Here is a 24058-nt window from a genome sequence, read left to right as displayed (position 1 = left end):
ATTGAAAAGCAGTATCTTGCAAGTTTCATGTTAAATGACAACTGTAATTTGTTGCAAGAGGAAAACATGAGTTTTATGTATTTATATATACACACACATACCATTTTAAAATATTTGCAAATAGTTAATTTGATAAGAAGTTTCCCTAGTCAAAAAAAAAAAAAGTACTTAAAATCACCCACCTAAAATCAGAATTAGTGTCCAGCAACAAAACCTCTGATGCATGACTGACAAATAAACTATATTGTATATATATAGCACACAACGTGATGTTTTTTGTTTTTTTTTGAGACAAAGTCTCGCTCTGTCGCCCGGGCTGGAGTGCTGTGGCTGGATCTCAGCTCACTGCAAGCTCCACCTCCCAGGTTCATGCCATTCTCCTGTCTCAGCCTCCCGAGTAGCTGGGACTACAGGCGCCCGCCACCTCGCCCGGCTAGTTTTTTGTATTTTTTAGTAGAGACGGGGTTTCACCATGTTAGCCAGGATAGTCTCGATCTCCTGACCTCGTGATCCGCCCGTCTCGGCCTCCCAAAGTGCTGGGATTACAGGCTTGAGCCATCGCGCCTAGCACAACGTGATGTTTTAACATACAGGCATATCTCTCTCTTTTTTTGAGATGGAGTTTCGCTTTTGTTGCCCAGGTTGGAGTGCAGTGGCACAATCTTGGTTCACCGCAACCTCTGCATACCAGGTTCAAGCGATTCTTCTGCCTCAGTCTCCCAAGCAGCTGCGATTACAGGCATGTGCCACCACGCCCGGCTAATTTTGTATTTTTAGTAGAGACGGGGTTTCTTCATGTTGGTCAGGCTGGTCTCGAACTCCCAACCTCAGGTGGTCCGCCCGCCTCAGCCTCCCAAAGTGCTGGGATTACAGGTGTGAGCCACTGCCTGGCCTCAGGCATACCTCATTTTACTGTGTTTCACTGTACTGCACCCCACATAATGAAATGATTCTCACCCCATCATATTAATAACCTATGCATCTCACATATTTATTTATTTTTGGTTAGAATACTGATCTAGTCTCTTAGCAAATTTCAAGTAGACAGTATTATAGTCATGCTGTATACTGGATCTCTGGAATTCATTCAGATTGTAGCTGAAAGTTTATGCCCTTTAACAGGGTAAAAAAAATTTAATCAATTTTTAACAGGAACTAAGCTTGTCTAACCGTCAAAGTTTGATTTGTACACAAAAAGGAAAACACTTTTGGGTGGAGAGTTGGTTAAAAACTTTATTGTAGTTTTAGAAACTGCTAGAAAGTAAGACTAAAAAGGCATTTTATAAAAAGTACAAGATCTTCAATTTAGCATTCAAACAACTGCCAATAGAATATAAGAACTCTAACGATATCAAAGATCATTTCATTCAGGCCAGGCGTGGTGGCTCACGCCTATAATCCCACAACTCTGGGAGGCCAAGGTGAGCAGATCACCTGAGGTCAGGAGTTTGAGACCAGCCTGCCCAACATGGTGAAACCCTGTCTCTCCTGAAAACACAAAAAAATTAGCCAGACATGGTGGCACACACCTATAGTCCCAGCTACTCGGGAGGCTGAGGCAGGAGAATCGCTTGAACCCAGGAGGGAGCGGTTGCAGTGAGCCGAAATTGTGCCACCACACTCCAGCCTGGTTGGCAGAGCAAGACTCAAGACTCAAAAAAAAAAAAAAAACATTCAAAGTTTGAAACATTTCAAGTACTTTTCTTTAGGTTCTGTGATGTAAGAGATTTCCCAATTGATAAACTGGGGTTTACTTATACCCCAAAGGACTTCCAAATTCATGAAGAAATTTTGTCAATTTGTGGCAAAAAAACCAACCAAACTCATAGTACAGATAACAATTCCTCTAAATATGAACCAGTTTTATCAACATGGTTGTAAGTACTAAACAAATACTATTTGTTGGTACTCAATTCAGTTACAGGAAAACTTTTGGCCGGGCATTGTGGCTCACATCTGTAATCCCAACACTTTGGGAGGCCAAGGCAGGTGGATCACCTGAGATCAGGAATTCAAGACCAGCCTGACCAACATGGCGAAACCATCTCTACAAAAAAAAAAAAAAAAAAAATCAGCCGTGCCTGGTGGCAAACGCCTGTAGTCCCAGCTACTAGGGTGGCTGAGGCATGAGAATTGATTGAACCTGGGAGGTGGAGGCTGCAGTGACCTGAGATCATGCCACTGCACTCCAACCTGGGCAACACAGTGAGACTCCACCTCAAAAACAGGAAAAAAAAAAAAAGATAACTTTTAAAGTATGCTTAGAACAACTTTAATATGTAACCCAACTTTTTCTAATACAAACATTAGGAAGTCTGATTTATTATCAATGAAAATGTAAAATCTGAATTGAGGGATACCACATGTGTAAAATACCCTTTGGAGTTTGAATGCTCTTAAAAAAAGGAAAATAATTTATTAACAATATATTGAGGCCAGGCACAGTGGCTCACGCCTGCAATCCCAGCACTGTGGGAGGCCGAGGTGGGTGGATCACGAGGTCAGGAGTTTAAGGCCACCCTGGCCAACATGGTGAAAGCCTGTCTTTACTAAAATTACAAACATTAGCCAGGCATGGTAGCACGTGCCTGTAATCCCAGTTACTCAGGAGATTGAGGCAGAACTGCTTAAACCCGGGAGGTGGAGGTTGCAGTGAGCAGAGATTGTGAGCCTGGGTGACAAGAGCAAGACTCCGTCTCAAAAAAAAAAACCAAAAAAATATTGATTACACATGACAATATTTCAACAAATATGACATTAATATCTGAATTTATTTCACCTGTTTCCTTTTACTTTCTAAAATGTGACTATTAGAACATTCTAAGTTTCATATGTGCCATTATATTTCTATTACACAGTGCTGATTTAAGTCACTTTAATAAAAATCAACAAAGGATCACATCACAGGTTTTCAAATACAAACCAACTACCATCTCCTCACCTAGATCACTTTCCTCACTTGATGGTTCGTCTGCCTTTAAGTCTTCCTCCACCTTCTTACTATCAGGTTTTTCTTCCTAGCAAAGGGAAGGCAAACAGTATCAGTATTTAATAACATACCCAATATTTATACTAATTTCTACAAATGTATGTATAAGCTGTTCAAATATGGCCAGGCATGGTGGCTCATGCCTGGAATTCCAGCACTTTGGGAGGCTGGGGTGGGTGGATCATTTGAGGTTAGGAGTTCAAGACCAGCCTGGCCAACATGGTGAAACCATCTCTACTAAAAATACAAATTAGCTAGACGTGGTGGTGCATGCCTGTAATCCCAGCCACTTGGGAGGCTGAGGCAGGACAATCACTTGAACCTGGGAGGCAGAGGTTGCAGTGAGCCAAGATCATGCCACTGCACTCCAGCCTGGGTGACACAGCAAGACTTTGTCTCAAAAACAAAAAAACTGTTCAAAATAAAGTTTGAACATTGACAATGAACAGTTTAGAGATTACAAATAGCCTCATGTCCACTCACATTATGTTTTATTGTCAAATTTAGTAAAAATCTTTACAAGGGTTTTTGAGCTTTGGAACTGCAAATAAGAACTTGTGGAACTATAATAATAAACAATGAAAATTCAAAGAATTTAAAAGTGCACATGACATTATAGAAAGCAACATTTTCTTCCCATCCTATAAGTAATCAGTGTGGTTTCTTGTATATCCCATTCTAGAATAGTCTCTGTATAAGAAACAACTCTATCCTTTGCCTTTTGCATTTAACAATGCTGTGTATCTTGTGAATTATATACCATTATCAGCCTATCTTCACCTATTCACTCAACCATATATCATTAACCAGTTTTTTAGGTTGCTTCCCTGTTACTTAAAAAATTAGAACCAAGGCCGGGCGTGGTGGCTCATGCCTGTAATCCCAGCACTTTGGGAGGCCGAGGTGGGCAGATCACAAGGTCAGGAGATTGAGACCCTCTTGGCTAACATGGTGAAACCCCATCTCTACTAAAAACACAAAAAAATTAGCCGGGTGTGGTGGTGGGCACCTGTAGTCCCAGCTACTCAGGCGGCTGAGGCAGGAGAATGGCATGAACCCGGGAGGCGGAGCTTGCAGTGAGCCGAGATTGCGCCACTGCACTCCAGCCTGGGCGGTAAGAGCGAGACTCCGTCTCAACCAAAAAAATTAAAAATTAAAAATTAATGGCCGGGCGCGGTGGCTCAAGCCTGTAATCCTAGCACTTTGGGAGGCCGAGACGGGCGGATCACGAGGCCAGGAGATGGAGACCATCCTGGCTAATACGCTGAAACCCCGTCTCTACTAAAAATACAAAAACTAGCCGGGCGAGGTGGCTGGCGCCTGTAGTCCCAGCTACTCGGAGGCTGAGGCAGGAGAATGGCGTAAACCAGGAGGCAGAGCTTGCAGTGAGCTGAGATCTGGCCACTGCACTCCAGTCCGGGCGACAGAGCGAGACTCCGTCTCAAAAAAAAAAAATAAATAAAAAAATAAAAAAATAAAAAAATAAAAATACAAAAACTAGCCGGGCGAGGTGGCGGGCGCCTGTAAGTCCCGGCTACTCGGGAGGCTGAGGCAGGAGAATGGCGTAAACCCGGAAGGTGGAGTTTGCAGTGAGCTGAGATCTGGCCACTGCACTCCAGTCCGGGCGACAGAGCGAGACTCCGCCTCAAAAAAAAAAAAAAAAAAAATTAAAAAAAAAACTTAGAACCAAAGACCTACCTTGTCACAAAATATTTGTTGAGTCCCTATAAAATGTGCAAAGTCTAGGTATTCTAGAATATACTGAAAAGACCAGTCATAACTCTTAATTTAGAATGTTTTTCTTACAAAAAATTTTCAGCTGACACATAGGTTAAATATAATTTTGCGGCCGGGCGCGGTGGCTCAAGCCTGTAATCCCAGCACTTTGGGAGGCCGAGATGGGCGGATCACGAGGTCAGGAGATCGAGACCATCCTGGCTAACATGATGAAACCCCGTCTCTACTAAAAATACAAAAACTAGCCGGGCGAGGTGGCGGGCGCCTGTAGTCCCAGCTACTCGGGAGGCTGAGGCAGGAGAATGGTGTGAACCTGGGAGGCGGAGCTTGCAGTGAGCTGAGATCCGGCCACTGCACTCCAGCCTGGGCGACAGAACGAGATTCTGTCTCAAAAACAACAAAAAAAATACATATATATGTAATTTTGCCTTCATATGCATTCACCAAATGGCAAAATATCTACGGCTCAGAAAATACTACTCTGATAAATGACTCTTTTAAAAAAAGGTAACTACTTTTTGGGCTTTTGCTTACCTTTTCTCATTTTCCTTCTTAACAGACATAACTTCTACTTTAAGATCCAAATAGATATCAATGTTTAAGTTTCTAAATAATAAAACAGCTAATTTTCTTATCAATTTAAGACAGCTAATCAGAAAATTTGCAAAAAAAAAAAAAAAGTCTTTTAGATATGAAGGCAGAAGAGAGAAATAAAAAATTATGAAGAAAGCATTCTTGGCCAGGTGCTGTGACTCACACCTTAGTCCCAGCACTTTGGGAGGCTGAGGCAGATGGATCACTTGAGGTCAGGAGTTCCAGACCAGTCTGGCCAACACGGCAAAATCCCCATTTCTACTAAAAATAGAAAAATTAGCCGGGCATCGTGGCATGCACCTGTAATCCCAGATACTCGGGAGGCTGACAGGAGAATTGCTTGAACCCAAGTAGGCTGACATTGCAGTGAGCCGAGAATGTACCACTGCGCTCGGACCTGGGACACAGTGAGACTTTGTCTCAAAAAAGAAAAAACAAACAAACAAAACAAAACGTTCTTAAACATGTATTTTCCCCTTCATCTGTCTCTCAACTTCAGCTACTGGTAGCCTTCTCCTAATCTTACACATCCTTTAAGCAAATATGCTAACCTAACACCATGACTCACATTCAGAAATATTACTCAGGTAGTAGAGCAAAAAAATTAAATTCCTGACCTGGGATACTTCTTCATTTACTCTGCAAATAATAAATAAAGTACTTACAATGTATATGACACACTGTAAGACAATGATGAAGACTACGGATGCATACCATCACGGAGCTTACCACTTACAGGCCATACACGTAACTTTTATTGTCATGCATTCTAAAACAGTGAACATCCAACCCTAAATTCTCAGTTCTAAATCAGAATCCAGCGAACTCGGTCTACAAAGTTTATGAAGACAAAGAGGTCTTAAAAGATCTTATTTCCAAGTGATCTTGGGGAAATCAGGAGTGATAATTGGAGAGTAGCAGCTTAAAAACAACCCCTAAGAAATCTTATAGTACTTTATCACGAAACATACAAATTAAATTAAAACTTACCTTGGTATTTTCTTCTGATTTAGCTTTCTGAGTAGCAGGTGGTACTTTACCCCCCATGCTTGAAGAGGAGAAAAAAGAAATTTGTTTAGAAAATTAAAATTCACTGTCACGCAATCTATTTATACCTAAAAAATAATGTTAGACATTTAGATGACTACCTTTTCAAAATTCAAAAGTAAACTCTCAATTAATCTGAATCTGTGGTATTATTATGGTCAAATTTTTTCCAGCTTAAAATTTTATTTATTTTTAGGCTACTGGCTAATGAACCCCTTTCTTTGCCTCAGTGAGTCTAATAAATATAATTTATAGCTTGCTGTGCCTCTTCCCAGAGGAAAAGAGGCAGATATGTCAACACGGAATGACAAAATCATTTGTAGAAGCTGGTAACTTAGAATTCAACTCAGTAGGTATATTTGAATCCAAAATTTGAAACTTGAAATAAGAGTAGTTCAATTAAATTCAAATACGCAGTTTCTGAAATAACTATGCAGTCATGATATAATAATTCAAAATGTTTATTTCCTGTGACTGAGACCTACAAGGACTTTTCTTGCTTATATTTGCATGCCCGTCACATTATACATTTTCTTCTTACACACCCCTCCCGATCTCATCCATTAATACTTTCTCCTGGCCCTACAAACTCTTCTTTCCCAAATAGTCCAGAGCAACACAATTCATTAGAAGCAAGTAACTATAAGAGGAAGAAAAAAGATACAAAGTAGCCAGGCACAGCAGCTTATGCCTGTGATCCCAGCACGTTGGGAGGCTGAGGTAGGCAGATCACCCGAGGTGGGGAGTTCGAGACCAGCCTGACCAGCATGGAGAAACCCTATCTCTACAAAATTAGCCAGGCGTGGTGGCTCATGCCTGTAATCCCAGCTACTTGGGAAGCTGAGGTAAGAGAATTGCTTGAACCTGGGAGGCAGGGGTTGCAGTGAGCCAACATGGCATCATTACATTTCAGCCTGGGCAACAAGAGTGAAACTCCATCTCAAAAAACAAACAAACAAACAAAAACCACAAAAAATTAGCATTACATGCTCCAATTTGGTGCAGACACTATAGCATATGGGCTACCTGCGACATGCCAGTTGCTAAAATGGTTGATAGATTTGAGAACACTTCACAACAGCTGGAAGCAACACAGACATTATTAAAATCTCCCTTAAAAACAAAGAAAAAAGACTAACCCGACCATCGCTGGCCTTCGCAGGACACCATGAAAAACACAGTCCAGGCCGGGCGCGGTGGCTCAAGCCTGCAATCCCAGCACTTTGGGAGGCCGAGACGGGTGGATCACGAGGTCAGGAGATCGAGACCATCCTGGCTAACACGGTGAAACCCCGTCTCTACTAAAAAATACAAAAAACTAGCCCGGCGAGGTGGCGGTCGCCTGTAGTCCCAGCTACTCGGGAGGCTGAGGCAGGAGAATGGCGTAAACCCGGGAGGCGGAGCTTGCAATGAGCTGAGATCCGGCCACTGCACTCCAGCCTGGGCGACAGAGCGAGATTCCATCTCAAAAAAAAAAAAAATAGAAAAACAAGAAAAAAAAAGTCCAAACCTTCTTCTCTCCTGTCAACAGTGGCCAGCCCCACAACTACGAGATGCTCAAGGAAGAGCACGAGGTGGCTGTACTGGGGGCGCCCCACAACCCTGCTTCCCGGAGGTCCACCATGATCCACATCCGCAGTGAGACCTCCGTGCCCGACCACATCGTCTGGTCCCTGTTCAACACCCTCTTCATGAACCCCTGCTGCCTGGGCTTCATAGCATTCGCCTACTCCATGAAGTCTAGGGACGGGAAGATGGTTGGCGACCTGACTGGGGCCCAGGACTATGCCTCCACCGCAAAGTGCCTGAACATCTGGGCCCTGATTTTGGGCATCCTCATGACCATTCTGCTCATCATCATCCCAGTATTGATCTTCCAAGCCTATTGACAGATCAGGAGACATCATTCAGACCAGGAGCTCTGCCCATAACCTGTATCCCACGTGCTCCACCTTCCATTCCTCGCCCTGCCCCTGGAGCCGAGTCCTGTATCAGCCCTTTATCCTCACACACTTTTCTACAATGGCATTCAATAAAGTGTACATGTTTAAAAAAAAAAACAAAAAGTCATTAACTATGTAAAACAAGGGATATACTAACTTTGAAAACAGAAAGGGTTGATTCTTTTTTTTTTTTTTTGAGATGGAGTCTCGCTCTGTCACCCAGGCTGGAGTGCAGTGGCGTGATCTTGGCTCACTGCAACCTCTACCTCCTGGTTTCAAGTGATTCTCCAGCCTCAGACTCCCAAGTAGCTGGGATTACAGGCGCATGCCACCACACCTGGCTAATATTTTGTTTTGGTAGAGACGGAGTTTCACCATGTTAGCCAGAATGGTGTCGATCTCCTGACCTTGTGATCTGCCCGCCTCAGCCACCCAAAGTGCTGGGATTACAGGCGTGAGCCACCAGGCCTGCCCTGATTCTTTGTAACTAGAGTTGTCATATCTACATTTACATTCATTTCAATTGGGTGGAATTTGTGGCCATAAGGGTATGTGTAGGTTGAATTTAAATGAGTATCAGTTTTCCGAAGTTCTTTTATCAATTTACACTTTTATCAGCAACCCATGAGAATTCCAACTGTTCCACCCCTTGGCCAACACTTAGCTATTGTCCATCTTTTTTTTTTTTTTTTGAGACAGAGTCTCGCTCTGTCGCCCAGGCTGGAGTACAGTGGCAGGATCTCAGCTCACTGCAAGCTCCGCCTCCCGGGTTCACACCATTCTCCTGCCTCAGCCTCCCGAGTAGCTGGGACTACAGGCGCCCGCCACCTCGCCCGGCTAGTTTTTTGTATTTTTTAGTAGAGACGGGGTTTCACTGGGTTAGCCAGGATGGTCTCGATCTCCTGACCTCGTGATCCGCCCGTCTCGGCCTCCCAAAGTGCTGGGATTACAGGCTTGAGCCACCGCGCCCGGCCTGTCCATCTTTTTTTTTAGCCATTCTGATAGGTGTCTACTGGCATCTCATTGCAGTTGAGTCCCTTTTCATGTATTTACTGCTCATTTGAAAAGACTTTTTTTGTAAAGTTCAACTCTCATCTAGCTTTCTAAAAGATTGTCTTTATTTATTTGAACGTGTCGTTTGTATACTCTGCATATGAACCCCTTGTCAACTTTATGTGCTGCAAATATTTTCTCCTACCATGTGGCTTGCCTTTCACTCTTTTAGTATCATCTGAGGATCTCAATATGAAGCAAAAGTATAAATGCAAAGTAGCAAATGGAACGAAAAGAAACAGAATTTGGAATTTCTTATAAGCACCATTCAAACAGAAAATGTGCCTACTTTTCCCATCATGCTTAATATGACAGAAAAAAATGTTACTCAGTACCCTTAATACGGAATAGCTCCCACGTCAACAATAAAGATTACATGATCCAAAACATCCTAATCTGCAATTCAGCAAAGTAAAATGATTTAATGATAAGGAACAGGCATACAGACATCACAAAATTCTTTTCTATGGAGATACTACTTTGCGAAAGAGCACGGTAATCACCAGTCCTTTGTAGTTAATTTTTAATGAAGACACAAGGTTTCTTACACTATGTTCTTCCTAAGTTTCAAAATGCAGTGTCAGGAATGTATTCAGGGTGACATCCAGACATAGTATAACTTAACAGTACACTAACTTTGGGAAGTGATATTCCTGCCAAGAAATGTATTAAGCTAAATCCAACCCTCAGGGAAGGCCAGACAAATCCAAATTTAGAGAAAGTCTACAAAATAACTTGACTATAATATTCAAACTGTCAAGATTATGAATCTCAAGGAAAGACTGGGGAACTGTATCAGAATGGAGACTAGGTGACACGGCAACTAAATGCAACACATAAATCTGAGGATTAGATAGCATGCATGCATCAGTATTAGTTTCCTAAGTTTAATATCTGTACTGTAAAGACTTTGTTTGTAGGAAATACACACTCAGTGGTTTTGGGGCATAATGTTGGCAGCTTACTTTCAACTAGTTCAGAAAAAATTTCTTTGTACCATACCTGCAATTTTTCTCTGAGCTAGAAATTGTTGCAAAAAAATAAAAACTTAAAAAAAAAAAAAAAGAGGATTTACTCATAAGCTAGATTTAGTTTCTCACATCCTAAATTCTAGTTAACTAATGGAAGAAAACACCAACTGGGAGGTACAAAATTTCAATTAATGCTTCCAAGCCTTAGAACAAGCTACTTTCTGGCCAAAAACTGCCACTTGGACTTTGCCCCTACAGGCTTTTATGTTACACAATCAAGTAGGACCAGTGTAGAGACCTTTCTCACATAGTATCACACAAACTTCATTCACAATTCTCTTAATTTGATAACCTTCTGATCTGCTTTGTGCTATGGTTATTTATACACATGTACAAAAAATTGGTTGCTACACTCTAAATCCTATATTGAGGGTAGAAATGCATTCTGTTCATTTCCTTTACAATATTTAGAAAAGCCATGTGCCATGTACTGTGCTAGCAAGTAGAATACAAAGACACTCTCTTTGATCTTAATTACCATCAAGTAAAGCCATGAAAGCACATAGAAGATACTAAATTGTTAAACGGGAGAAAATAGAGTGGGAGAATGCTTCTGTCTCTAAAATGGGGAAAACAAAAACATCTCAAAACACAGTTCTTGAAAAGAACAGTCTCCTGGATCCTCACTGACAACTAGTTCAGACTTTTAGTACTTCTCTTTGTGCAATTTAAAAGGTTAAACTAATAAATCCTTATGTCAAATAAAACTAAGCTATAAACAATGCTAGTAATTACAACAAATAGGCAAATGTACTGTTCTTCAACAGCTAAGCCTGTGAGAAACTGAGATGCTTTCAACTTGAGTAACCCTGACAGTAGGATCAGGCCTAGGAATACGTCCGGACCTAGAAGTCTCCGTATTCAGCCCCATCAGCCATAATCTTGAACTGCAGACTGATGAAAGCAGAGAGAGAAATGGACACAAACTCAAAGGCCTCAAGAGTTTATAAAAATCTTAGTTTAAATACAGAAATAAAGAGAAAAAGCTTCTATATTAAATATCTCAATTTAAGTTCAGAATAAAGTCTCAACGTATACCATGATGCTTCACCCCATACTTCAGCCAACTCAGGATGCCACGAGAATGTAAGTGAATCAGAAAGAAAAACTGGAATTACCTATGTTAAAATAAAGTATATGATGATTTGTTGTTTTTTTTTGGGGGGGGGGAGATAGTAGTGCCTGACAAATATTTTGCAGACCTTCAACTGGAATTCTCTACATAGGCACAATCACTCCAGCACAAGTCAGGAGGACACTGTTCTTACACGTTAATTTTTTCTTCTGTGTCTCCTCTTCCTCACTAATAAGAATGGAACAAAAACACTGTATCCACTTAAAGTGGAGTCAGCTCTTGGAGCCAGCTATTTCTTCCTCTGATACTTGTTTACTTTACCTGGAATTTTAGAAAGAATTTATTAACTGCAGGTTCTTTCCTATAATTAGGATAAAAGCATACAAATATCTTAAAGGCTTTTGGATCATCAAGCTGTTCAATAGAGAAAACGACTAAAATCTAGCCCTCAATTCCTAATCCTGACATTTCCCGGTTGAGGAATTTGCAAAATAGACTTCTTACCAATAGTCATAGTTACTATTAACATAATAATATTAAATAGTCTAGAATTTCACATATAAGTAAAAGTCTTTCACTAGTTAAAACAATTAGGGAGTTAAAGATTGAAAAACTACTTAGAGGAAAAAAATATACAACGTTGACAGATTGCAACGAGTTTTTTCCTTAGAACCAGCCTGTTGTTGATATTCTTTGAGCTATTTGGTAATCATGAGCTCATCTTCCCATATAAAAATATCAGGCTGGGTGAAGTGGCTGACGCCTGTAGTACCACCACTTTGGGAGGCAAGGGAGTCCTTTGATACCAGGAATTCAAGACAAGCCTGGGCAACTTAACGTGACCCCCATCTCTACAAAAAAATTAAATTAGCCAAGTATGGTGGCTCGATCCTGCACTGCTAGCCACCTGGGAGGCTGAGGCAGGAGGATCGTCTGTGCGCAGGAATGAGAGGCTGCAGTGATCCCGCCACTGTATGCGGCCTGGATGATATAGCCAAACCCTGTCTCTAAAAGAGAAAAATCACTAAATAGATAATGTTCACAATAGCACCTCTTAAGAGTCGCAATGGTCTGCATAGTTGCTATTTTTCCCTGTTTAGTGCAATTTGTATGTCATCGTTTCAGTTACCCATTAGTAATAACTTTTTAAAAAGTCATCTTAGGGAAGACTTCCTTCTCACTTTTTCTCTCTTCGGTGCTCCTTCAAAACGTAAAGTGCTAATTACTATTATATAGTAAATATCAAAACGAACTTTTGTGTTTATTCGTCTGTATCCCTAAATAGTACTTATACTGTTTCCTAGCACCATGCACAGTGCCTTGGAAATTAACTCCTTGCACGTAGCGAAGTACTCTACAGTTAAAGACAACAAGAATACATCCTGGAAACATGCCAGGACTTAAAAAACTATTTTTTCAGAAGTGTTTGGAGTGATAATACTGCCAAGTAACGGAGGTATAAGTGATTCTCAAGGTAATTAATCCTACGCAGCTAGAAGCGCTGTAAAGACAATCATTTTTGCAGTTATCATTTTAATTCTTACTAAATGTAATAATTTTGTAACTTTTAACTTACTACTGTTATATTAACACAATGTAAAGGGATAGTGCGTAAAGGAACCGCTATGTACCAATGAGACCTGAGCAGGGCACACGAGACTGAAAGAAAAAACCACCTGACGCCAAAGCTAAGTCTTGCAGTTCTCACTCCTCGCGTTTCCAGTGTCGACGTATCCGCACTCCTGTTTCTGTACTTCGCCCAAGATACACCCCTGGCAACCTCAGGGTGCGAGGAACCCAGCTCTGCCTCCGGCTCCCCGCGGCTCCTGTACTACTACCAAAGGCTCGCGATCCTCCATGACCCATCGCAGTCGCCTCCCTTTCCCGGGCAAAGAAGGGGCTGCGACCCCGCCTCGCCCGCCGGCCGGAGCCAGCTCAGGCCCGGCTCCCCCTGGGGCCGTGCTTCTCCCCGCCCCCAACGGTCCTCAGGCCTGGGTCTCACCTCTCCACCCACTCTCTCAGGAAGCGCATTTCCTCGGTGTGCAGAACGCTTGGATCCTGCTTACACATTTTCACAAAGGCCCGAAGCTCGTTCACTTTGCGGGGGTCCATGGTAGAGAGGTGGTGGGTGAAGCTGGGGGACTACGGCCCTGTTCCAGGACCAGGCGCTGGCTCGGCGTGACCGCGCAGAAGGGGGCGGCTGCCGCGAGGCAGAACAGACCAGAACCTCCCCGGCTGCTGGCTCCTCCCACCCAACGGTCTCGTGACCCCGGGTCCTCTGCCTGCTCATTCCTACGCTCTCTGCGCTACTCCTGCGCGCTCCCTAGAACTTTCTAGAAGCGTGGCTGTTCGTGCTGTTGCCTGCCTCCCTGCGCATTCATTCTCATATTCTTAACTACGAACCAGCTCCCTGGATCGGGCAACCCCAGAAATGGGCGCCTTCAAGGAGGCGGTAGATAGCATCCCCTCCAGGGAGCAATGTCCAAGAACATATTGTGTGGCTGCGTGCACCTAGTAAAACTCAACACCCCGACCTAAAAAAGGGTGTGGGACCGTAGGGGCGGTCCCACCTCGGGGCATGACGTCACACCCTGCGCCGCCGCGCAAGGAAGGCCCGGGAGCGACGTCTGCCGGAAGAGGGGGGGCTGGCCCGGTTTCCTGGCGACGCGGCGCTGCAGGCGATTACCCTCTTTCTCTTCCCGACGCGTGAGTTAGGCCGTCATGCCTTGGCTGCTCTCAGCCCTCAAGCTGGTTCCCGCTGTAGCAAACATCCGCGGTCTCTCAGGTTAGACTCTCCTCCCACGGTCTCCTCCCATGGTGTCCCTTGGAGGGACCCAAGTTGGTCTCAGGCGATCCCTGTTTCGGCCGACCCTTCTCCTGGTGGGGCCTCCGCTCCCCAACCCTCTGTGCTCTCCGCGGATTTCATCTATACCGGCTACTCCTGGAAAGGGGTGGGCCCAGTGTGTTCTCTACCGTTGAGGTATTCTGTGAAGCCGAAATGACTGCAGAGAAAAAAGTGTGCCATCCCCCAGAGGGGCTGTCTTCCAAGTTACTCGGATTCCGAAGTTGTGGCAATTATCACAAATAAGTGATATAAGTGACAAAGTGTCTCACATCAAGTAGCTCTTGTTTCTGTTAGGCATGAGAGCTTGCCCCAGAATATACACGAAGCATGTCTTAGTAACACAAATTATTTAAGCAGCTCCTCTTAGGAAAGGTAACTGTTTGGAAATACTCCTGGGGCATTCTGTGTCTGAAAGTCCTGTTTGTAAAGACAAGACGAAGGATTAAGGAGAATAATTTTTTGTAGGGTGTCCTTTATTGCGAGCAATTAATCTGATGAACATAAAGCTTAATCAGTGAAAATTGAATCACCTTCCTTGCAGGCGGATCTGCCATTGGATTGTATTTCAGTTTTTTGGGCCAATATATAAACAATGTGTGAACCAGCACGTATGGTATTTGACATCAAAGCTATGTCTTGGCATATGTTTATGTTGATATATTTGAATTCATTTAAAATGGAATGTTAATTACATCGACTTCTTACTATAAAAAATAAAAAGTTATTGTCCAGTGCACAGAACTTGTTCTTCAGTTCTCATAGTAAAGCTTCAGAAAGACGTAACTCTCCGTGGGATTAGGTGAAAAGAAAGAAGTGCAATTGTTCAGTCTTTTTTTGAGACAGGCCCTCATTCTGTCGCTCAGACTGGAGTGCAGTGGCAATCTCTGCTCATTTGCATCCTCTGCCTCCTGGGGTCAAGCAATTCTCGTGCCTCAGCCTCCCGAGGTTGCTGGGATTATAGGCACGTGCCACCACGCCCGGCTAATTTTCGTAATTGTAGTAGAGACCAGGTTTTGCCATGTTGGCCAAACGGATCTCGAACTCCTGGCCTCAAGCGATCCACCCTCCTCTCTGAGCCACCGCGTCCGGCCTGGAATTTGCTTTTATTTGAAAGGCTCTCACCAACATGACTAAAAGAGCCATACTACCAGAAGGAACGCTTGTAAAGGCACAGAACTCTGAAAAGGAATGGCCAACACTAAGCATTGCAATCATGTAGTATGGCTGGAGAAGTTTTTGTTTTTTGTTTTTTTTTTTAAAGACAGAGTCTGACTCTTGCCCAGGCCCGAGTGCAATGGCGCGATCTCTTGGCTCACTGCAACCTGTACCTCCGGAGTTCAAGCGATTCTCCTGCCTCAGCCTCCCGAGTAGCTGGGATTACAGGTGCCCGCCACCATGCCTGGCTAATTTATGTATTTTTAGTAGAAACAGGGTTTCATCATGTTGGCCAGACTAGTCTTAAACTCCTGACCTCGGATTATCCGCCGGCCTCGGCCTCTCAAGGTGCTGGGATTACAGGCGTGAGCCACCGCCCCGGTTTAGGAAAAGCTTTTTTGAAATACGTTCTTAGACAAAATAGTAGGCATTACACGAAAATGATTCTGTGATCAAATACTTTTGGGGAATGCTGCATTTCATAATGTACATAATAGTTCAAATCTTTTTTTGGAGATGGGGTCTCACCATGTTTACCAGGGTAAACTTGAACTAGGATCAAGTGATCCTCCCACCTCAGCTTCTTCTCAAAGTGTTGAGATTGTAAGTGTGAGCCACTGCACCCAGCCCTTAATAGTCTAGGTTTCTTTTTTTTTTTTTTGAGACAGAGTCTCACTCTGTCGCCGGGCCTGGAGTGCAGTGGCCGGATCTCAGCTCACTGCAAGCTCTGCCTCCCGGGTTCATGCCATTCTCCTGCCTCAGGCTCCCGAGTAGCTGGGACTACAGGCGCCCACCACATTGCCCGGCTAGTTTTTTGTATTTTTTAGTAGAGACGGGGTTTCACCATGTTAGCCAGGATGGTCTCGATCTCCTGACCTCGTGATCCGCCCGTCTCGGCCTCCCAAAGTGCTGGGATTACAGGCTTGAGCCACCGCGCCCGGCCTAATAGTCTAGGTTTCTAAGAGATGTGTTCAGTAATTTGCAGAATGTGTAAAAATGTATTTGACCATGGACCCCTTTTCTGTGATAAGTCTTGAACTGTTATCCCTGGAACAGATTTTGGAAAAAGTTGAGCTAGAGCATAAGATGGGCACGAGAAGCTGACAGGAAATCAAGTTGGGAAAAAGCTGGTGGCTGGCTCATGGAGGGCCTTGTATATTATGTTAAGAAACAATTAGCTTTTTCCTTTAGATGGTGGGAAAACTTTGAGGAATTTGAAGCTATTGAGTAAGATGATTAAATCTGAATTTTTGGTTTTCTGTTAAGAGTGAAGAAATGGACTACAGGGCATGTCATTACATTCTTAAATTTTCTGAGACACTGATTTTTGCTTTAGTTTTTGGAAAATTGCAATTTTTTTCAACTTTACTACCACATACATGATAACAGATAAACTTTACTAAATATCGCATCTTATATAAGAAGCATTTAAAATACCCTGGGCTTTTATTATTTTATTTTCTGAAAATAAACTTTTAATATGAATTGTCCCCAGTCTCTTCTGTAGAATAAATAACCTTTCCTTCTCCCATCTGCCCACTAAAAATCAAATGCCGATACAAAACACAAGCTCTTGACTATAACTGTCTTTTAAAAATAGCAGATATTATCATTTTTTTCCAATTTTGTATTTGTATTTGGCCAAAGGTGAATAAGTTTTAGTGCTGTGAGACGTAACTCAAACCATTTGCTCGATATCGGGTATATTTGTAACCCATCTGTTTTTCTCCCAACATGACTAAATTAAAATGGCTATAGGTGGTATTTCAATGTAATGTATTTGTAGATTTTGTGTACAAACTCTAAACAAAAATAGAAAGTTTCCTATCTGGAGTGATTCACTGATGGCCTACCATACAGACTGCTCTGAGGAATTCAGGGTAAGACTGGCCTTAAAAAAAAAAGTGGCAAAATATACTACATAAAATTTACAATGTTACCCATTTTTTAATTTTTTAAATTTTTTATTGTTTTTCTTTAGAGACAGGGTCACACTCTGTCAGCTGGAGTGCAGTGGCAATATCATAGCTCCCTACAATCTCAAACTCCTGGGCTCAAGCAATCCTCCCACCTCAGCCTCCTGAGTAGCTAGGACTACAGGCACACACTACCACACCCAGCTAAAGTTTTTAAAAATTTTTTTCATAGAGGACAGGTCTCTTTATGTTACCCAGACTGTTGTGAAATTCTGACCTCAAGAAACCCTCCTTCCTGGGCCTCCCAAGATGCTGGGATTACAGGTGTGAGCCACTGCACCCAACTAAGTCTATTTTTAACTTAAAATACTTTATACTTTAATTTTTAATGTGTAGTACCTTTAAGTTATGCATCAAATACTGTACCTCCATTGGAAAAAAGCCATTTCATGAATAATTATATAGTCTGAACCTGTGTGTCTTAATACCTTCTTGTCTCCTAATGTTATGCATGTTTCAGAAATGTGTATAGTGGTTTTAATTAAAGAAATAAAATAGAGGCCGGGCGCGGTGGCTCAAGCCTGTAATCCCAGTACTTTGGGAGGCCGAGGTGGGCGGATCACGAGGTCAGGAGATCGAGACCATCCTGGCTAACCCGGTGAAACCCCGTCTCTACTAAAAAAAATACAAAAAACTAGCCGGGCGAGGTGGCGGGTGCCTGTAGTCCCAGCTACCGGGAGGCTGAGGCAGGAGAATGGCGTGAACCCGGGAGGCGGAGCTTGCAGTGAGCTGAGATCCGGCCACTGCACTCCAGCCCGGGCGACAGAGCGAGACTCCGTCTCAAAAAAAAGAAAAAAAAAAAAAAAAAAAAAAAAAAAAAAAAAAAGAAATAAAATAGGCTATACACTGTACTAAAGAAAAATTCTGAAGTAAAAAACTCTTTGCAGTTTTCCAAATTCCTTTTTTTTTTAGACAGGGTCTCACTTTGTCGCCCAGGCTGGAGTGCAGTGGCGTGATCTCAGTGCACTGCAACCTATGTCTCCCAGGCTCAAGCAGTCCTACCAGCTTCCTGAGTAGCTGGGACTACAAGGTGCGTGCCACCACACTTGGCTAATTTTTAAATTTTGTGTAGAGACAAGATCTCACTATATTACCCAGGCAAATTCTTAATAGCACCAACTGTCACAACAAACTCATCCTTTTCTGACATACCCAATCCAAACAACTATTAACCAAATGTCCACAATCCTGCTAAGAGTGTTGAAAAGCTCTTAGTATTAAACAAGTGTTATCTACAAAATTTGTGATTAACCAAAACACACACAATTGTGTTCAAATGTTATGTTTGAAGAGTCAATTTAACAATTCCTTTTGGTAGACTTCTTTCGCACCTCTTTACGCTTCTTTTTTTTCTTCTTACCACCCTCTTTGACTCCTGCTGAGAAAATAGGGGGATCCCGGTTGCTGGTAACCCAAGATATACCTCCCTCATCATTGTCCACAAAAGTACGTTGAGATACATGTTTGGAGCTGTGAGACTTTGGTGAATAGTTGTTGTTCAATGACTGTCTTCTCCAGCTGCATCCTTCTGCAAAGCCCTCTTCATTGGCCACACTATTTACAAGAAAAAAGGTCAACTCTCCATTATCTTCAGCTTCTCTTTCTTGATGACTTTCAATAATTTTCTTTGTATTAATATTTCTGCCATTAACAATTTTGTCTGAAGTTGTAATAGATATGTAGTTGTCCATTCCACTATCATCAAAAGCCAGGGAAGAGAAAGAAGTAAGGCCTTCATGCCCCCGTGAACCCTGTGATGTATATCCTGTATCATATGAAGAACATTTCTCAAAAATTGGATATTCACTGGAGGTAGAGAAAAAGGATCCTGCGTCTCTGTTTCCGTTTCCATAGGAGCTTTTTGGATGATTTAACAGGTCCTCAAGCAAGTCTTCAAAGAAGTGAAAAGAAAATGGATCCCTTTCATGAAAAATTTCTTTAAAAACATCATCTGGCTTATGGAATGTGAAGCCATACTGACATTCATCATCAAAATGACTTCCACCTCCATTTAATCCTTCTTTGCCATATTTATCATAAATGTCCCGTTTTTCATCATTTGATAATACCTTGTATGCCTCAGCTACTTCTTTGAATTTTCTCTCTGCTGCTTCTTTATTTTCTGGATTTTTATCAGGGTGCCATTTAAGTGCCACTTTATGATAAGCTTTTTTAATGTCCTCAGGTGAAGCATACCTTTGCACTCCTAGAACGTCATAGTAATCCACCATGTTTTAACAGATAATTGGAAGTGGGTGTGCTGGGTATTGAGAACCGTGGTTTCCTCAGCTCAGGCTCTGCTGGTGGTGGTGATAGAGGTAGTGACTACAAATAGGTACATCTTTATATTAAAGACAATGTTATTACCATGCGCTAGGAGATGAGGATACTGATTATGTGGCAAGCAGAGTTACAAATATGTCAGAGAGGGCTGCATTATGGTGTCATTCTGGGGTCAGTGTAGGGACTAGGCCGTCCAGATAGAGCTAGTCCAGAGTCATACCAGACCATCCTGAATCCTCTGGACTGTTTCCCCTATATATTTCCCTGGAAGCTTCAGGCAGTGCCTCGTAAGCAAATGGAACCTGTTGCTAATAGACACAGCATATCCCTTGCATAGTATGACCTCTGGATTACTGGGCCTTAATTACTTCCCAGCTCTTCCATGCTTTGGTTTAGAAAAATGAAGTAGTGACTTACGTGTGAAAAAAGTACTCAAGCAGTTGACATATTTATTTCAGTCAAGAGACAGTTCAGTGGGAGATAAAACCAAGTAACTCAGTTACAATATAATAAGAGTTATGATGAGAGGAAGTACTGGATGCTAAAGAGTTATATGAGAGACAGCTCAGGCTGGGGTTGTCAATGAAAGCCTTTTGGAGGAAGTAGCCTGATAAGTTAACTTACTGCATGCCAGTGGTAAGTCATTTTGAGATTATAGTATTTTGTCCACCCAAGGTTTACTCTATACAACATGTAATTAAAGATTTGGAAAGTTGTGTGTTTATGTATTCACTATATAATTATTGAATGTCTACTTTGTGCCAGGCACCGTTTTAGCCACTGGTGATAACAGTATTGAACAAAAGACACCAGTTTTCCTGGTGCTTACATTATAATAGAATACAAATAATAGAACAAATAAAATAGTTTGAGATAATGTGATATGTGCTCCAAAAAAAATAAAGAACAATGTGCTGGGGGAGAGCGCTACTTTAGACTGGTTTTAGAAGGCTCCTGAGGAGAAGCCTCAGAAGATTATTGCTGAGACCTATGTGAGAGTCAGCCACATAATGATCTAATCTGGTAGCCACAGGCCATGTCGATGGATGTTTTGGTTGTTGCCAGTTAGGACTGTTGCACTTAAAGCTAGCACTTGATTTCAAGTACAGTGGGAAGCCTTTGTGGGGAGTGGGGAATATGCAAGTTTAATGATGTGATTTACATTTGTGGTGGATCAGTGGTTACTATTTAGAAATTCAGTCATGTATGGGAAAGTAGAATTCAAGAGCCCAGGTAGGCCGGGCGTGGTGGCTCAAGCTGTAATCCCAGCACTCTGGGAGGCCGAGACGGGCGGATCCGAGGTCAGGAGATCGAGTCCTGCTAACACAGTGAAACCCCGTCTCTACTAAAAAATACAAAACTACGGGTGAGGTGGCGGGCGCCTGTAGTCCCAGCTATCGGGAGGCTGAGGCAGGAGAATGGCGTAAACCCGGAGGCGGAGCTTGCAGTGAGCTGAGATCGGCCACTGCACTCCAGCCTGGGCGACAGAGCGAGACTCCATCTCAAAAAAAAAACAAAAAAAAAAAAAAAAAAAAAGCCCAGGTAGAAACAGACCAAAGGTGATTTCTTTGGGGCTAAATACCAGTAGTCTAGACCAAATTTAAAGAACTTATATTCTATACCTGGCTCATTTTATTGTCTCTGAAAATTCCCTATAATGATCTTTGTTTTTCCTCCTCTACGTTGTGTTTGTTTTATTTTCCATCACATTTATAACCCCTCACTTAAATGATACTATAATGAAATCTAAAACTGCAGTGTATGTTTCTAGTCTTTCAAGACCATTTGTCAGGTCTGAATATTTTTTTGCTTTACGTTAATTTTTTTATATACTTGTTTTTGAGAGGTATTGTGAAATGCTTAAAACTCCATTTAAATTCTCTCCAGTATATGTACTTACATGTACTTATGTGTGGCATACCCATGATTATAATTTGCCTGCCATTGGAAATAGTAACTAATAATGTTGAACACTGGCCGGGCGCGGTGGCTCAAGCCTGTAATCCTAGCACTTTGGGAGGCCCAGACGGGCGGATCACGAGGTCAGGAGATCGAGACCATCCTGGCTAACACGGTGAAACCCCATCTCTACTAAAAAATACAAAAAAATTAGCCGGGCGAGGTGGCGGGCGCCTGTAGTCCCAGCTACTCGGGAGGCTGAGGCAGGAGAATGGCGTGAACCCAGGAGGCGGAGCTTGCAGTGAGCTGAGATCTGGCCACTGCACTCCAGCCTGGGCGGCAGAGCCAGACTCCGTCTCAAAAAAAAAAATAATAATAATAATGTTGAACATTTTTGGGTACCCTCTGAGTCACACTGCAGCAAGTGCTCATTTCACTGACACAGCATTCTAGCAAAATAAGTATTTTATGCCCATATGAAAACAGACTTTCTGAGAGATAATTTGTCTAAGGCTACGTAGCTTGTTAGTGAAAAACCTGATTTTTAAACTTGAGTCTAATTCCAGGTTCTCCTCATTCCACTCTACTGCATTTCTCAAACCAGGACTTAAAGAGTTTAGGTTCTAGGCATTCCACAAACAGGTATTAAGAACCTACTGTTACTGGAAAGGGGTCCCAATCCAGACTCCAAGAGATGGTTCTTGGATCTCGTGCAAGAAAGAATTTCGGTGGAATCCACAGAGTAAAGTTAAAGCAAGTTTATTAAGAAAGTAAAGGAATAAAGAATGGCTACTCCATAGGCAGAGCAGCCCCAAGGGCTGCTGGTTGCCCATTTTTATGGTTATTTCTTGATTATATCCTAAACAGAAAGTGGATTATTCATGCTTCCCCATTTTATACCATATAGGGTAACTTCCTGATGTTGCCGTGGCATCTGTAAACTCTTAGGGTGCTGGTGGGAGTGTAGCAGTGAGGATAATCAGAGGTTACTGTCATTGCCGTCTTAGTTTTAGTGGGTTTTGGCCAGCTTTTTTTTTTTTTTTTTTTAACATTTTTATTACTAAGAATATCACAGGTAAAGTTCACAGGAAGGTGACAGTCTAGGAGAAGATGTTTGCAATGTCTAAATTTTACAGGCTTATTTTTTGTTGTTATTATTATTATTATTATTTGAGGCGGAGTTTCACTCTTACGGCCCAGGCTGGAGTGCAATGGTGGGATCTTGGCTCACCACAACCTCTACCTCTTGGGTTCAAGCCATTCTTCTGCCTCAGCCTCCTGAGTAGCTGGGATTACAGGCGTGTACCACCTTGTTTTTAGACAGAGTCTTGCTCTGTCTCCCAGGCTGGAGTGCAGTGGCGCGATCTCCGCTCACTGCAAGCTCCGTCACCTCCCGGGTTCACGCCATTCTCCTGCCTCAGCCTCCCGAGAATCTGAGACTACAGGCGCCCGCCACCACGCCCGGCTAATTTTTTTTGTATTTTTAGTAGAGACGGGGTTTCACTGTGTTCGCCAGGATGGTCTCGATCTCCTGACCTCGTGATCCGCCCACCTCAGCCTCCCAAAGTGCTGGGATTACAGGCATGAGCCACTGCACCCAGCCTAATTTTGTATTTTTAGTAGAGAGGGAATTTCTCCATGTTGGTCAGGCTGATCTCGAACTCCTGACTTCAGGTGACCCGCCTGCCTCAGCCTCCCAAAGTTCTGGGATTACAGGCATGAGCCACTGCGCCCAGCCGGCCAGCTTCTTTACTATAACTTACCTGTTTTATTAGCGAGGTTTTTATGTCCTGCATTTTGTGCCGACCTCCTATTTCCTTCTGTGTGTAAGACTGCCTTAACTTAAACTGGGAATGTAGCCTAGCAGGTCTTAGCCTTATTTTACCAGACCCCTACTGAAGATGGAGTTGCTCTGGTTCGAACGCCTCTGACACTATGATACAGAGAGAAGGTAGAAAATAGGAAATTCTGCTCTTAAGAAATTCATATAGTTTGAAAAAACTAATTTCAGTGGAGTGTAAAGTTATAAGACGAGCACTTGTTTCTGCCGTTATCCCCCTCTTTGATGATCCTTTGCCTCCCAGCCATCTGCTGTGCCATTTTCTCTGCCTCTTCACAACAAAACTTATCCAGAGTATTGTCTCAGTGTCTTTGCTTTCTTACATCGTATTCCCTCCTTGGGACGCTCCAATCTGGCTTCTGTCTTCTTTACTCTGCTAAAATCGCCAGGGTCTCCAGTGACTTTGATGTTACCATATCCAGTGGTCGTCCTTTTGGCTTCCTTATATTTTGAAGCACTGGCCACACTGTGAGCCCTCCCTGCTTTTCTTTTCTTTCTTTTTTTTTTTTGAGATGGAGTTTCACTCCCGTTGCCCAGGCTGGAGTGCAATGGTGTGATCTCGGCTCACCACAACCTTCACCTCCCAGGTTC

At 42.7% G+C, this 24058-nt stretch overlaps 4 protein-coding genes across 9 annotated transcripts in view; 2 read left to right on the top strand and 2 right to left on the bottom strand.

Moving 5' to 3' along the window:
- Positions 1-14049, bottom strand: part of ST13 (ST13 Hsp70 interacting protein) — a 37168-nt gene extending 23119 nt beyond the window's left edge. Inside the window, exons 1-3 of the mRNA XM_033233840.1 lie at positions 13472-14049; positions 6311-6368; positions 2942-3017 (exon numbers count right to left, since the gene is read on the bottom strand). Coding sequence (XP_033089731.1) covers positions 2942-3017; positions 6311-6368; positions 13472-13581 — 244 coding nt within the window. The 5' untranslated portion in view covers positions 13582-14049. The remainder of the gene's footprint in view (positions 1-2941; positions 3018-6310; positions 6369-13471) is intronic.
- LOC117096441 (interferon-induced transmembrane protein 3-like) lies at positions 7876-8427 on the top strand. Its single transcript, XM_033233845.1, has one exon. The coding sequence runs from the start codon at positions 7921-7923 to the stop codon at positions 8254-8256; it is 336 nt and encodes a 111-aa protein (XP_033089736.1). The 5' UTR covers positions 7876-7920; the 3' UTR covers positions 8257-8427.
- XPNPEP3 (X-prolyl aminopeptidase 3) overlaps positions 13924-24058 on the top strand; it is a 69333-nt gene continuing 59198 nt past the window's right edge. For 2 of the 6 annotated variants that reach the window (XM_033233836.1, XM_033233833.1), the window contains exon 1: positions 13924-14254. In XM_033233836.1, the coding sequence (XP_033089727.1) occupies positions 14191-14254 (64 nt within the window). In that variant the 5' untranslated portion in view covers positions 13924-14190. Of the gene's footprint in view, positions 14255-18447; positions 18476-19930; positions 20365-24058 lie in introns of those variants that run through there. The other 4 variants (XM_033233832.1, XM_033233837.1, XM_033233835.1 and 1 more) reach the window with 3 other exon arrangements.
- Positions 18563-19913, bottom strand: DNAJB7 (DnaJ heat shock protein family (Hsp40) member B7). Its single transcript, XM_033233841.1, has one exon. The coding sequence runs from the start codon at positions 19674-19676 to the stop codon at positions 18744-18746; it is 933 nt and encodes a 310-aa protein (XP_033089732.1). The 5' UTR covers positions 19677-19913; the 3' UTR covers positions 18563-18743.

The sequence above is a fragment of the Trachypithecus francoisi genome, unplaced genomic scaffold (assembly GCF_009764315.1).
Source record: "Trachypithecus francoisi isolate TF-2019V2 unplaced genomic scaffold, Tfra_2.0 Lachesis_group14, whole genome shotgun sequence".
NCBI lineage: Eukaryota > Metazoa > Chordata > Mammalia > Primates > Cercopithecidae > Trachypithecus > Trachypithecus francoisi.
The sequence above is the reverse complement of the archived record's forward strand: the minus strand, read 5'-3'. Positions and strand labels throughout refer to the sequence as shown.